Genomic DNA, 16109 nt, shown 5'->3' with positions numbered 1-16109 from the left:
TTTTCAAGAAGAGCAACCTTGGTAAAGTAGTAGTAATAACTATCTGATTAGAATTAAGGAATGAATTTGGGGAGACATGAACTAGAGATAGCTTGCTAAAAAAGTTTGTTGGGAAGCTTTTTTTTTGTAGGTGTAGACAAGCTTGTCCTAAAATTTATATGGAAAGGCTAAAATAGCTAAAAATAATTCTTACAGAAAAATAAATGGGAGGAATCAGTCTATTTAGTTTTAGGTCTTCACTTAACTAAGGTGTTCAAGATAGTATGGTATTGGTTAGGGGCACAGACACAGGTCATTGGAACAGAATTTAAAAAAAAATTTTAACTGTAGCCTACTTATCTTTGCCAAAGGTGCAAGATCAATTCAGTGAAGAAAGGATATTTCCTTAATATTTTTAACAATGGTGCTAGAGTAATTGGACATCCATAAGCAAAAACATAAACCTCTACTTAAAATTCACACCTTGTACTAAAATGAACTCAAAATATATCAATTTAAATATAAAATGTGAAGCTATAAGACTTTCAGAAGAAAACATAGGAAGAAAATCTTTGAGAACTAAGACTAGGTGAAGAATTCTTACACGTAACACTAAAACTACAATCTGTAAAAGATAAAAAAGATCAGTCAGTTGGACTTCAGCAAAATGAAAAAAAAACTTTCTCTTTTACAAAAGTCTCTGTCAAGAGAATGAAAAAACTATTTACAGACTTGGAGAAAACGACCATTTCCAAAGGTTTCATACTATATTATTCCAGTGATATAACAATTCCAGAAGTAACAAAATTATAGAAATGGAAAACAGATTATTGGCCTGGGTGTAGGGACTATAGGGTGGAGGGGTTATGCAGCAGTTTTCTGTTTCGTGATGGTGATTACACAGATCTGTATGTGCTATAACATTGCAGAGAATGTAATAATATGCGCAGAGGAATCTGTGTAAAAAATGAACTCTAAGGTCTGTAGATTGTACCAATGTCAATTTTCTGGTTTTGCTTTTGTACAGTGATGTAAGATGTTACTATTGGTCAAAGCTGGGTAAATGATACACAGAACTTCTTTGTACTGTTTTTATGACTTTTATTTTGAAATAAAAGTTAAAAAAATAAGTTTGCTGGGAAGGAGAACAGAAATGTATTGTTAGAAGAGTGTGGGGTTGGGAGTAAAGATAGTGGATGCTGAAACATGTATATATGCTGATGAGAATGATCCATTGAAGGAAGAAGTTGGTGATGCAAACGAGGAGAAAATCACAGGAGCAAAATATATGTCTTAAATCATTTGCCTGAAGGCATTGAAAAATACTATTTACGTATTTCTGACTTGTTATTTATAAGTGAGATTATCTTTACAACTTTTTATAAATGATTCTAAAGGTAAATGTGGCTATACTTTGGTGTAGTTGTTTGTTCTAAAAATTCTACATGCTTCTGTATTGCATTATGGAACTGGATTACTAAAATAGTGGAATTCCAAAAGGTTTTAGCACTCTTGCTGGTGTTCATTTTTAAAATACTATTAAGAGCTTTATGTATCACTTTTTACTGTTTTCCCTTCCAGATTTTCATCTAGTATAAGTAGGTCCTTAATTTCCTTTGACCAAAAAGTTTTATATATGCATAAATGTTTATGAATAACCATAATGGTTTACCTTTTAAGAATTAAATGAGTGGTAGTTCTGTTTTGCATTGTGGCATATAGTGGATTTTAATCTCTTATCTTACCAAGCTATTCTACCGTTTTGCCTTTTATCTAGAATATAGCAATATCAAAATGCTCAATAGAAGTTATTGCTGTTTATTTCAGGGATACAGCAGGCCAGGAGCGATTTCACACCATCACAACCTCCTACTACAGAGGAGCAATGGGTATCATGCTAGTATATGACATCACTAATGGCAAAAGCTTTGAAAACATCAGCAAATGGCTTAGAAACATAGATGAGGTAAGACCTAGAAATTGCATAAGCCCTTCATAAACACACATTTGTGCTTTGGTTGAGAAGAATAATTGTTCTAATTGATCTTCTAAGGATATAATGTACTATCATTACTATTGAAGTTATTGTTGAGCATTTCTACTTTTTAAAATTTGATGTCATTTTTTTGCCTACCTTTTCCTTAAATTTTTGGATAGGTTTATCGAGGTCCTCATCCAAGGCAATTACTAAACTACCCGAAAACTCTGTACAGCCATCTTATAAAATAGAAGCTACAGATGGTTTTACACACCTCTCTAGATGAATTCTTTCTTGGTTAGTTTTTATTGAATGAATGAATTACATTTTCATTAGCAATTTTCAAACTTATTTGATTTGAAGTTACAGAAATGTCATATCACTTCTAGACATTTCTAAAGCTACAGAGTACTAATATGGTAAAAACCTAACCAAGAAAACAAGTGCCTTATCATTGCATGTGAAGATTATCAAGTTTTAGAAGGTAAAGGTGTATGTCAAAGCATGTCTGTTTCTGTGTTACAGCATAGGTAGCTAGCTTCTTGGAATTATTTTTCATGTCTTATTGCTGCCTTCTAGACTTTGAATTTCATTAAGACTGATTCTTTAAAGCGAGTTTTGACTGAGTACACAAAGAACAAGGCTTAAGCCAATATTAGACCCAACATAATAATATCTTCAGTGGTAGCAATCCTAGGAGCTCATTAATTACTTTTCCAATGCTATAATAAAGCTTCAAGAAGAAGTCTGTTAGTATTTAATCAGTTAGCAATACACAGCTTTTGAAACAAAAAAGGCTCCATTTTGGATTTCCTTAGACTTTATTTTATAGTTTGGCCAAGTAGCATGTATAATAAAAGCAATTTATGTAGACACTATGCAGTGTTGCTCAAACAATCAATTTTCTGATTCTGTGACATCAACAGGGTGTCCTACAATTTAATCCTATTCTGACACTAACTACCCAGCCTTAGTGTCAGACAACACAGGTGTAAGGACTCAGTTTCACAATACTACCCTTTCTTCAAATTTTGTCTTGGGTCCCCCAGACTACTAACACTGCTATTTGACTTGGCTACAAATTGGGGGGTTCCCATGACCCACTTCAGGTTTAATAGTTTGTTAGAATGACTCACAGAACTCAGGAAAGCACTATACTTAAAATTATAACTTATTATAAAGGATACGACTCAGGACTAGCTAAATGGAAGGGTTGTAAGGTAAGATGTAGAGGTTGGGGAAAGCAGAGCTTCCAGGCATTTGTGTACATAAGACACTCTTGGCACCTTGATATGTTCACCAGTCTGTTCCCCTAACTTCACTGTTTCAGTTTTAATCGAGGTTTCATTACATAGGCTGGTTAATTAAATCACTGGCCTCTTGTGATTGAACTTCATCTCTAGCCCCCTTCATCTCATGAGAAGGGGCTGTGGGGGGTGGTTCAAAGTTCTAACCCTGTAAGGGTTTGATTCCTCTGGTGACCATCCTCTATTGTGTAGTTCTGTGGGGGCTCTGCCATGAGTCCTTTATTAGCATAAACTGTTATGAATAATATAAGACACCCCTATCACTAAGGAAATTAAGAGCACTGTCCCAGAATGGGGACAAACACCTAATATATGTTTTTATTACATCATAGTTTTATACACTTAACTTGGTAGGCTAAATGGCTTTAATTTTCTGTTTCTCAGCATGAGAACAAGATATGTAAAACCCAGCCATTAAAAAAGGAAATACGTGTTTCAGACATAAGAGATTGGCTTTGCCTCTCATTGCTGTAGAAAATAAAACTTACACTAAATGAATTGATCCAGCAACATTTAAAAAAGGATCTTATACATCATAATCAAGAGGAATTTACCTAGGAATGCAAAGGTCGTTCATCGTATGAAACCAGTGTGATACACCATATTAATAAAAGACAAACCATGTGATCATGTCAGCAGACACAGAAAAAAAACATTTGACAAAATCCAATACTGTTTCATGATAAAAACACTCAACAAACTAGAAGTAGAAGAGAACTTCCTTAGCCTAATAAAGGACATCTATGAAAATCCCACAGTCATCCTCATACCCTACAATCAAGAACATGACAAGGAGGCCTGTTCTGGCCACTACTGTTGAACATTGTACTGGAGATTCTAGTCAGGGCAGTTAGGCAAAGGAAAAAAGGCGGGGCACCCAGATTGGGTGTGTCACCCAGATTGCAAAGTAAAACTATTTGTAAATGATGTGATGTGATATACAGAAAAGTCTAAGGAATCCACACACCTACACCAAAAAGTAACTTATTAGAACCAGTAGACAAGTTCTGTAAGGTTGCAGTAAACAATATCAATATACAGAAATCCAGTTGTGTGTCTGTATACTAGCAATGAACAATATAAAAATGAAATTGAGTATTTTATTTACAATAGCAATAAAAAAATATGAAAAATTTAACCAAAGAAGTGCAAGACTTGTACGCTGAAAACTAAAATGTTGTTGAAAGAAATTAAAGATCTAAATAATTGGAAAGACATCCCACATGCACCAATTGGAAGACCTCATATTGTTAAGATGGTAGCACTGCCCAAAGTGATTCAGTATAATCCTACAGTATAATCTGTATTTTCCAGTTATACAGTATAATCCTACCGTATAATCTACAGTATAATCTGTAGATTCAGTATAATCCCAATCAAAATCCCAGCTGCTTTCCTCCCCTCCCCCCACATTTGATGGAAATTGACAAGCCAATCCTAAGTCATATGGAAATGTAAGGGACCCCCGAATAGCCCAGCAATCTTAAAATGGGATATGACATTTTAGCTGAGACCTGAAGAGATGAGTAGACGTTATCCAAATAAGGATAGGGCTGATGGAAAGAGTGTGATGGATTCAGATTTAAGACAAATCAAATCTCATAAATTACTTTTGGTATCTAGAGAACAGAACTATCTTGGCTGTAGGAATATTCAGGGAAGGATGCACTGGGCTAAAGATACATGATTTGTAGATATTTTTCTCATTCCATGGGTTCCCTTGGTACCCATTGACTCAAAAGTTTTTAATTTTGATGAAGTGTAGTTTCTTCTTTTGTTGCCTGTGCTTTTGGTGTTATATTGAAGAAATCGTTGCCAAATTCAGTGTCCTAAACTTTTTTCATATGTTTTCTTCTAAGAGTTTTATAGTTTTAAGTCTTAGGTTTAGGTCTGATTCATTCTGAGTTCATTTTTGTATATGGTGTAAGTTAAGGGTCCACCTTTATTTTTTTGTATGTTGCTATCTGGTATTCCTAGCACCATTTGTTGAAAAAACTATTTTTTGCCCATTGAATGGTCTTGGCGCTCTTGTTGAAAATCTTTTGGCTGTATGACTGTAGGTATTTCTGGCCTGTCTATTCTGTTCGTCTGTATGTCTGTCTTTATGCCAGTAGCACACTGTTTTGATTACTGCAGCTTTGTAAGTTTTGAAATCAGGAAATAAGTATAAATCTTCCAACTTTGTTCTTTTTCAAGATCATTTTGACTGTTCAGGGTCCTTTGAGATTCCATATGAATGTTAGGGATGGATTTTTTCTATTTCTGCAAAAGATGTCATTAGGATTTTTGTGGTGCAAACCAATTGTGTTTAACTGATTTTTCTGCATAGTCGCTCCCTGTGCCCCACCAGTGTAGCTTTTTGAGACTTTAAGAGCTCTATAGAATTTTTATTAGTGCTTCTGAAGGATAATGCACATTATCTAAAATTATTATCCAGCTTGAATTTAGATTATGCTTAAGAGATTCCAGCTTCAGATCTTTTACTTATATCCTCTTTTGGTGAGAACATAGAAACTAGACAGCCTTACATAGTGGGAAAATAATATCTAAGTTGGAATTGTGTTTCTTTTTCTAGGTAATTTAAGAATTTGTGTAAGCTTTTAGCACAGGATGGTTTCAGGGCCATTGCTTTAAAACTTTCAGACTATTGAAATGACACCATAAATTGAGAAAAGGTCATTTTAGGGAATATTAAGCCATAATTCATGGTAGTGTGTTAATAAAATTTTTATTCCATCTTAGCATGCCAATGAAGATGTGGAAAGAATGTTACTAGGAAACAAGTGCGATATGGACGATAAAAGAGTTGTACCTAAAGCAAAAGGAGAACAGGTACAGAGCTCTTGAATGAATCTAACGTGCTGCCTTTTCTTTGTGAAGATGGTATTGCATTTGATTGTTTTTACAGTGGTGGTAATGGAGAACGCTGGGCTGTTCACATTGTTCTTTAAATGCTTTTGGAAACAGTAGCTTATCACTTGAGTGAATTTTTTCAGTGCATATCCAGCAGGTATAGGAGAATTAAATCTGTGGCAGTAGTATTTTTAGCCTTATTTAAACTACAAAGGGAAAATATAAATCAGTCTTAATTTTTTTAATTTAAAACTTTAAAGAAACGTATCAATTAATATGATTCCATAGTTTGACAATTGGTAGCTTGCCTGTGACAAACAAAAATTAGATACTGCTTAAGTCACTTTGAACGTCTCTTAAGTTTGCCCCTAGAGTAAAATAAGGTCATCCTTCAGTATCTGCAGGGGATTGGTTCCAGGGCCACCCCCTAGCCCCCCACCCCTCATGGACACCAAAATCTGTGGATGATCAAATCCCTTATGTAAAATGGCATAGAACAATGCATACAGTTGGCCCTCCGCATCCATGGATACAAAACCCAGGGATACGAAGGGCCAAGTATGGATTTATTGAAAAAAACTCACATTTAATTGGACCTGTGTTGTTCAAGGGTCAACTGTACCTCTTTTAAAATATCTGAAGTAAACTCTTAGAATGAAGAGAGGATTCCTTTATCACTTTTGTTTGGTTTTGAAAGAGCTGAACTGTTTGAATGTTGACCATTGAAATGATGTTTGTTTTATATAACCTAGTTGAGACTGCTGCCTTTAGAATAATATTACTATTTCCTCTAAGATGCTAGTCATCAGTTGGCAACCTATATTTGATAATTTTATGGTGACATTTTGCTTCTGTTTTAGATTGCAAGGGAGCATGGTATTAGATTTTTTGAGACTAGTGCAAAAGCAAATATAAACATCGAAAAGGCCTTTCTCACATTAGCTGAAGATATCCTTCGAAAGGTAAGTTCCTGTTTTATTTACTGCTAAGGTGTCCAGTATCATAGTTGAACGTTTAGTTTAGTCTTTTCTAAAGCACTGGATTTACATACAAAAATGGGGTTTGAGTGGTAGTGTTTTGAAACGTTTACCTGTTACCAATATCTAATCCTCCAAAGTGAAATAAGGAAGCCATCTAACAAGCTGTAGGATCTAGTCAGTGGTAATAATTATTCCAAGCTCCCACATTCTTCCTCTAGTCCAGTTTCTTACTTCCCCACCCCCAGCTTTTTGTCTGGTCCATTATGTTGTGGTTCTTCTGTTTACTTTTGGATTCATGTCTCTTACACATCCTTTGCGTTCCCATAGATACATTTTTAAATTTCAGATAAGAGATGACCCTATTATATAGTTATTGCTATAGAATCACTATTCCTCTATGTGTCATTCTCAGACATGACAGTAAAGGGCATCTATGTATTATGTACTGAATAAACAGAGTAAGTCTATCCCTAAATTTCATTTAGCCAATCATTTGAACCTGGATGTAAAAAAAAAAAAAAGGCTGCAAATGTGATTTCAGGGAATTCCTTTTACCTCAAGGTTAGTTTCTGGGTTTCATTTGTGAATTCCAAAACTTGCCAGTACAAGTAACTTGTAGTAAAATTGGGAATTCTGATTTTCATATTTTCCCTGAAATGACTAGGTATTATACACAGATTTGGTTCTGATTCCCGAATTCTCTATTCAATCTGTGGTATATTTATATACAAATAAAAATAGAGAAAATCTGATACAAATCCTGAAGGAAAAGCAGATATTGTATAAGAGAAAATTTAATTGCTTCTGGTAACCTTTCTGTTTTTATACTTCATGTGTTAGTAGTTTTTTCAAAAAACAAACCCAAAGATTTCTATATTTATACATGCACACGCACAAATAGATGTGTTCTATTAAATATAAATCTAGTGAAATTCAAGCTGAGAAATCAAGCAACTTAGTTTTTTAGAGTGAAATGTTATCTGTTGATTATGAGTGTTCAAACTGCATAAAATAGTCGTCATTCGCTGCTATTCAAAGTGACTACAAAACAAAAGTTGTGCCCTTTCAAGTCTGCCAACATTGTGCATATTAAGTCTGATATCTATAATATATTGAGTAATAAAAAGCAAGTTAGGATATAATGTGTTGTGTGATCTTATTTTTATTTTACAGAACTTAACACAAAGCATAATGAAATACCCCTTATGTTCTTTCTCTTTCTGGATTTTTGGGGATCTTCATCATTTTTTACTTCTTTCTGTCCATATTCAATCCCTCGATCTTCTCATCAATCTTGGCATCTTTAAAAAGTGCTACATAGTCATTATATAACCTGTGTCCCAGTGAAGTAGATCTTCCCTTGTTATCATATTAAAGGTTAAAAAGTATGGATGCACCAGTAAATAAAGATCGCAGTCTAGCGTCTTCCCCCATGTAGCCAGGCCCAAATATGAGGTAGCATTTTTTTTTTCTATACACATACGGACACTTTTCGATGTAGTAATACGAGTTAAAACATCAAACATAAATTTGCTTACCATTAGATGTGAAATAACATTAATGATTTCTGACTAGCAGCTTTTTGTACAGTACTTTCTCCTGATTTAATACAAGAAAAATTGTTCATAACACAAGCTTCAGTTTCAAAAGGCAAGAAACTAAACAGAAAAGGGCTGTCACTTCTCTGAAGTTAGACATGATCTAGCATTGGTTTTATGCATATGCTTGATAATGCTTTTTCAGTACTAAGTATCAGGGCTGGGAGATAACAAACCTCCTCTATGCAAAAGTGTTAGGGCAGAAGATTCCAGAGGCTTTATAAAGGGATGCCGGGAGGCCTCTAGACACTGCGCAGCTTGGAGAAATCAGGCAAAATGAAGATCAGAAACAAAGCTTTCAAGTCTTTACTTTGCACGGGGGAGAAAACCTATCTCATACGACTGGTTGCATTTTGTTACATAAATTAACATTTATGAGAATATTTCTGTTGAATCTTGATTTATCCATGGCAATGTTTTTTCATGGGTTACTTTCCTTGGTGTTTGTTCCAGACCCCTGTAAAAGAGCCCAACAGTGAAAATGTAGATATCAGCAGTGGAGGAGGCGTGACAGGCTGGAAGAGCAAATGTTGCTGAGCGGTTTCCTGTTCCATCAGTTGCCATCCACCACCCTGTTTTCTCTTCTTGCTGCAAAATAAACCACTCTGTCCATTTTTAACTCTAAACAGATATTTTTGTTCCTCATCTTACCTATCCAGTCCACCTATTTTGTTTGTTCTTTCATCTGTGACTGCTTGCTGACTTTATAATTTTCTTCAAACAAAAAATATATAGAAAAATCATGTCTGTGACTTCATTTTTAAATGTACTTGCTCAGCTCACCACTGCATTTCAGTTGTATTATAGTCCAGTTCTTATCAACATTAAAACTTATAGCAATCATTTCAACTCTATTCTGAAAATTGTATAAGAATAAAAGTTAGAATTAACAATTTTATTTTGTACAACAGTGGAATTTTCTGTCATGGATAATGTGCTTGAGTCCCTTTAATCTATAGACATGTAATAGCAAAAGAAACAAACAAAAGCCAGGAAAGCACTCATTTTCGCCTTGAATATGTAAATGGGGTTAATTTTGTCCTGTGCCTTATGTGGAAAGGAACTTCTTTGGTTTTTCCTTTTTTTTTTTTTTTTTGTTTTGTTTCGGTGGGAGCATGTGCAGGAGACATATCATCCGAACATAAACCATTAAAATGTTTGTGGTTTGCTTGGCTGTAATTTTCAAAGTAGCTAATTGAGGACAAAGGGTTAAATGCAGAAATGATAGCTTTGGTTTGCTGAATCTCATGCTAAGTGGCCTTGATACTTAAGACTATTCCTGCCACCAGGAATATTCGGCCACTTTTTCCTTGTGTCTTGTCTTCCTGCATGCTGCTTTATTTGCTTCTCCCTCCCCACCACCCCATGGGATGAGTTATTTGAAGATGAAAGGTGCAAACTAGTGGGTTTGTCAAGTTTAACGTAAAGCACTGATTGAACTTGCTAAGTAAGCTGAAAGGAAATTGTAACTGCCCACTATCAAAATGTCAGTTAATTGTGTCTTTCCCTCATTTTGTCTCTGCCCTAAAACTTCTGTCCCAGACTCCCTCATTTGCTGTTTTACTTCATGTTCCTCTTCTCCTTCCCTCTTTGTTCCCTTCCCGTCTTAACCACTGAGTTTATAAAATGGAAGAGTTAATTGCATGCACTAGTGTTTGGAGGGTGTTGTGGTTTGTCTTTCTAATTAGGTGTATAGCCTCTTCACTTTCCTAGAATAAATCTCTTAACCTAAATTTGAGTAGTCTCCATTTTGGCAACTCCTCTAGCAGTTTGGTAGCCCAATAAAGGTGGTTTAAAAAAAGGTGGGAAGGAGGAGTGAAATTTATTAATGTGTTTGCCAAATATATTGAGATTTGGCCTTTGAAGAACACTTTTTCAGTGTTAAGTTATCTTTACCTTAAGATTTAGAAATACTTTAGTATTTTATTAATTTTAAGTCCTCTCTTCACATCCCTTTGGAAAACGTGTATTACCATGGATTTGGAAAAAAGGACAACAAAAGGTGTTTCATGTAAAGATAAGATCTCTAGCTATCTCTAATCCTGTCCCTTTTCTTTCACTTCATTTTTTTAGTTGTGCTTCATTGCTTATCATTAGAATAGGGGAAGTTAAGTTTGCTACGCTGCCAGCATCCTAAGATGATACCTTTGTTGAAATAATTGTGAATAGCATGATTCATTTCTAGCAGAGGCTGAGTTTAGGACAGCAGCTTCCATTGAAAACGTCTTTTCTGTGTCGTGGATAGCATTTTAATGCCCCCTTGGCTCACGTAAACATAGGGATGTATCTGCTATGAACATCCATGAATTTTTCAGATAGTGCCCTAAAAACAGTTTTATATGCCTCATTGGTGGTTCTTAGGTTTTTCCCTCACTTGACTTTATCATTGTTTACTACGAGTAAAAGCAGCATTGCCAAATAATCCCTAATTTCCACTAAAAATAATAATGAAATGATGTTAAGCTTCTTGAAAAGTTTTAGGTTAAACCTACTGTTGTTAGATTAATTTTAATGTGTTTGTTGCTTTCCTTTGTCTGGAATGTGGCAGTATCTTTTTTATTTTTAACTTTTAACCCTTATTCAATTCAGTCAGTGACTTAAGGTTTGAGAGCTAAACACTGGGATTTTTGGGTAACAGACTGACAGTTTTGTTTGCATAATTATAATCGGCATTGTACATAGAAAGGATATGGCTACCTTTTGTTAAATCTGCACTTTCTAAATATAAAAAAAAAGGGAAATGGAGTATAAATCAATTTTTGTATAACCTGTTTGAAACATGAGTTTTATTTGCTTAATATTAGGGCTTTGCCCCTTTTTCTGTAAGTCTCTTGGGATCCTGTGTAGAAGCTGTTCTCATTAAATACCAAACAGTTAATTCCATTCTCTGGTACTAGCTACAAATTCGGTTTCATATTCTACTTAACAATTTAAATAAACTGAAATATTTCTAGATGGTCTACTTCTGTTCATATAAAAACAAAACTTGATTTCCAACTGTGTGGCTTGGTTTTCATTTATTTCTGGAGCTGAAGATGGAGGATAACTTTGGAAGATAATGCAGAATAGCAAACTGACTATTAGAGGGCAGAAAGAGAAGGGAAATAACTTGCGTAACCTAGGGATAATTGGGAAGGCAATTTCAAAAACTTTGGTAAGAAACTACATTGGAAAATAGACTTATCTCTAGGACACTAAAGCAGAATCATCCTGGTGTCAAAAGAGGTACCACAATCCAGTGACTTCCCAGCTAACACTACTAGAATGTGCCCAGAGGCCAACCACACCTTCAGTTAGATGCACCATATTGGAGGAGGAATCCTTTCATCAGTGACTCCTCTTACCTGAAAAACAAAGTATTTTCTACTTTTTTGTGAAGAGTAGAGACAGCTTTTTAAATATAGTATTATGGGAAAAAATGTTTAATCCTGTATTAAGGCTTTATTAGTCAGTAAACAAAGACAAATATTTGTTGACAAGATTCTCTGCTGTAAGGGTGACATGTAGAGGTTTTCATATAATGTAGTGTTTATAAGCACCAGCCTGGAGTGTTTTTAATACTTCCCTATTCACTTCCCTCCAACATAATGTCTGTTCTGTGTGTCTAGGGTGGGGCCTATGATTCTGCTTTTGAGATTGGTGTAGTAAAACTGAACATGGTCTCTACCCTTAATGTATGATCTAGTTTAGAAAGCAAAAGCAATTCATAATCGCCTAAACGAACACAAGAGCCAGATAGTTGTGATCCAGATTTTAAGCGCTGTATTAACAGAAGAGCAAGTTCAGTTGGGCAAGAATATTTCGTTGAAAGAATAAAGAACAAGAACAGTCGGGGTGGCTTTTTGAGGGAGGAGGGACATGAATTGGTTCTTAGGTGTTAGACTGATTGGCTAAGGGCGAATCAGGAACTAGCTTAATGTGAGAGGCCATGGGGAGTCCTTAGAGTGGGGAGAGCAGTGTGTGTGAGGAAAACAAGTCTAGATGGTTTGGAAGAGAAACTGAAGGGTTCTAGAGATCACACAGAAAGCTGTGTTCACTGAGATTTGAATAGGACCCAGCTAAAATGATGGCAGAGGGGCAATGCTGGGTCGAAGTTCAGGGGAATATGTGATGGGGAAAGGCCATTTCCTACAGGAAGCCTGCTAGGTGCTTGTGGCACACTTTTAGGTTCTTTGGGTTATATCAGCAGCCTGGTGAAGCGTACCCATTGTACAAAATAAGAAACTCAGATTAATTTGCTTAAGGTTGCACAGCCAGTTGGTACTGGAGTTGGATTTTGAAACCAAGCCTGACCCCAGTGCAGAGTTTCTCAGGATAAGGCCCTAAGGTGTGGTCATAATGATCATAATGGGGGTGATAAACATGTGCCAGAGCCAACAGAAGACATGCTAATGTGTAGCCTTATCTAGTGAAGGTAAACATTCAGCCTAACAGTAATTCCCTTGAGAAGGACTTAGCTCAGAGCTCAGTTTACTACTGGTTTTGCTGTAAACCTTATTACTCCTCACCACCTTGCTAATTTTGTTTCTTCCTACTTCAAATCATCTTTTGGCTTTTTGAAAGGAACCAAGAAGGCAGTTGCTTTTCAGTTGTTACTTGGCTCGGAAGCCAAACTTTGAAGGGGTCTTTTGTTGCCTACTGATAGCTACACCAATGAATAATAGTGGTGAAAAACTCAAAATACAGGAGGGGAAAGAAGGCAGCGGGGTAGAGTTGATGTCAACATCCCTGGTGGATTTGAGATAGTTTATAATAAATGACTAGTGCAGTATGACTCACTAGAAGATAAGAGCCATGGAGGGGATATGAACGCCCCAAACTTTTCTGGGATACTGAATTTAGGTCTGAAATTTCCAGCACTGACATGAGAGGAGAGGTGGTACATTCCTTTGCATCTACAGAGCATAACAGTTGGTAAGGAAAGAATCTCTAGCACAAAATTCAGAAATTGCTACTCTTCAGAAATTCAGTTCAATAGAACTACAAAATGAAAATGTTTCCAATACAAGTTCATAAAAATGCACAAATTTGCTTGTATGCCTCTATATCAATTTTTTGAATTTCAGTAAAAACACGAGTAAATTGTAAATCGATGGTGTCATTTCTACAGGGAACTTCAATAATAAAGCCCAGGTTTGTAGTTTTATGGTAATTTGACTTGCTATAGACAGTTTATTAAAGAAAGGGCAGTTAACATTCTCACTGGATTGTGAAATGGTCTCAGTTGGTCTTTAGATTGGAGCTAGAGAGTGGTCAATCCAAGATAAAGCCTTCAGGTGAGTGAAGTTCAGAGTTTTCGTGTTAAATGAAAAAGGTCCATTTGCTTTTGACACCACAAGCGCAGGTAGCAGAGTTGATAGTACTTTGAAAATGATAGGACTCAAAGGTGAGGCCATTTCACCTGTGCCTCTCCTCAGTGCTCAAAGTAGTCCATTAATGCCTCTAAGTTTCACATCGTCAATCACAGAAACAACTTAGGTCTGGAAGATTTTGAAGGCAGATGTTGCAGCGAAGGTGTCAACCTGTGATGAAGATGCTAACTGAGCAGCGCTTCCTCACAGCCCTCCAGGCAAGCTTGCTGTGATGAGAACGACAGATCAGAAGTGATCTGTAGGGTACAGGCTGCTGCTCTGCACCTTTCTTTATGGCGTCCTCCACGTTCCTGCAGCTGTGAGAACACTGGACGGTGAGCTGTTTATTCATCCCTCTTAATCAGCACAGGCTACGCTCTGTTTTTCTTCCTACCAGGCCTTAAGTACTACCTAGGAAAAAATGTTGGAAGAGAATTGTCTAAAGAATCAGTTCCTAGGATTGGGATCACTCTTCCAGTTTAAACTCGAGGGTACTCATGTGGGAGGTTACATTAATGTTTTTCTATTTATTTTCCAATCACCAGCTTTGAGACCTCAACCACTAATGGCTCTTCTGTCACCTAGCACTGTTCAATTTTCTCACTTGATCTGGCTTCCCGTTGGCATTCCCACTCCTCTAGTTGGCATTCCCACTCCTCTAGTTTGGGTCCCCCCCCTTTTTTTTTTTTAGCTGAGCCATCCTGCCGCCTGTTGGCAGCTCAGCTTGGGCGGGACTCGAACCGCTGTTGTTCAGAGCTTGCGCTCTCGAGCGAGCTCTTAACCAACTGAGCCACTCGGCCAACCCTAGTTTGGGTCCTTGTACCTCTCTTGGACCACTGCATTAATGTCCTCACTCATCATGTGGTGTTGGCCTCTCTCACACACCCCTAGTCCATCTCACATAAATCAGAATGTGAATCTTCTGAATGCCCCACTTTGCCAGCTCAAAAATCTGCAGTTGTCCCATTGCCTACAGCAAAGATCTATCATGGTTTGATCATAGTTTGTCACTGTCCAAGCTTCCAAGGAAATAAAGCAGTGAGTTGACCTGATCGATACTTGAGGACCTCCAGCCCCCAACCCATTGTTAACAGACTTCCAACCAAAGTGCTTCACGAATCCACTCAGCTGTTCGTAGACCTCTAAGCAGGTCAGGCAGATTCATTGCTTCTACCATTCCTTTGTTTAACACCCTTCTGTATCAGTTTTGGTTCTTAGCTGCAAACAGTAAAAACCAACTTCAATTAATTTAACAGTAGAGAATATTTATTAAAAGGATATTAAAATTGGATTTTTAAAAAAGTTCATTGGGGTGACAATTGTTAGCAAAGTTACATAGGTTTCAGGTGTACAATTCTGTAATACATCCTCTGTATATCACATTGTGTGTTCACCACCCAGAGTCAGTTCTCTTTCTTTTACCATATATTTGATCTCCTTTACTCTCATCTACCACCCTATTCCCCTAAAGTTGGATTTTTATAAGAAGGTATTAGCAGTAGCATAATTTTTCATTTTGCACAAATCCCTTCATAAAATACAGCAGCTAGGATAGCAAAACTAGTTGACAAGGTGTTTCCACAAATCCCCAAATACAAGCAGGTAGGGACAAACCTCAGACAAATAGGAGCTGCATGGTATCAGCGTCTGTGCAGAAGAGCGGAAGCAACGGGGCATCTGATGGATTGAAGGCCTCCACAATAACCAGCAGGTACTCGAAGGCTGTGTAAGCCACTTTGAGAGCAGTGGCTGAAACTCAAAGGGGTTTGCACACTTCAATAGCAAGTGAACACGGGATCCACTTTCCGCTATATGAAGACTACAACAGTCTGGGCCTTCTTCCCACTAAAAGAAACCAGGGCTTCCTGAAGAAATGGCAGATTGTGGAATTTGTGGCAGGAAGTGTAGAAGACAGGCCAAAAATATCTTGTCACATCAGAAAGAGAAATTCTCAAAATCTAAGGATGTGTCAATTCGGAGACGAAGAGGTCCATTCTTGCCAAAGAGGACGTTTTGGACACTAAATGTGTTTAAATCCATGAGTCCATAATGATGCCCTACAC

The 16109-nt window shown here is 36.7% G+C and overlaps 2 protein-coding genes across 2 annotated transcripts in view; both read left to right on the top strand.

The window, feature by feature from the left end:
• RAB10 (RAB10, member RAS oncogene family) overlaps nt 1-11692 on the top strand; it is a 79389-nt gene extending 67697 nt beyond the window's left edge. The window contains exons 3-6 of the mRNA XM_019643453.1: nt 1807-1945; nt 6007-6096; nt 6978-7079; nt 9149-11692. Coding sequence (XP_019498998.1) covers nt 1807-1945; nt 6007-6096; nt 6978-7079; nt 9149-9232 — 415 coding nt within the window. The 3' untranslated portion in view covers nt 9233-11692. The remainder of the gene's footprint in view (nt 1-1806; nt 1946-6006; nt 6097-6977; nt 7080-9148) is intronic.
• A 2667-nt stretch (nt 11693-14359) lies between these two features.
• Nucleotides 14360-16109, top strand: part of GAREM2 (GRB2 associated regulator of MAPK1 subtype 2) — a 41072-nt gene continuing 39322 nt past the window's right edge. The window contains exon 1 of the mRNA XM_019643015.1: nt 14360-14381. The gene's annotated coding sequence lies outside the window, so the exon portion shown is untranslated. The remainder of the gene's footprint in view (nt 14382-16109) is intronic.

The sequence above is a fragment of the Hipposideros armiger genome, unplaced genomic scaffold (genome assembly GCF_001890085.2).
Source record: "Hipposideros armiger isolate ML-2016 unplaced genomic scaffold, ASM189008v1 scaffold_0, whole genome shotgun sequence".
Classification (NCBI taxonomy): Eukaryota; Metazoa; Chordata; class Mammalia; order Chiroptera; family Hipposideridae; genus Hipposideros; species Hipposideros armiger.
Note: the sequence above shows the minus strand (reverse complement) of the source record. Positions and strands in the feature narration are given on the sequence as shown.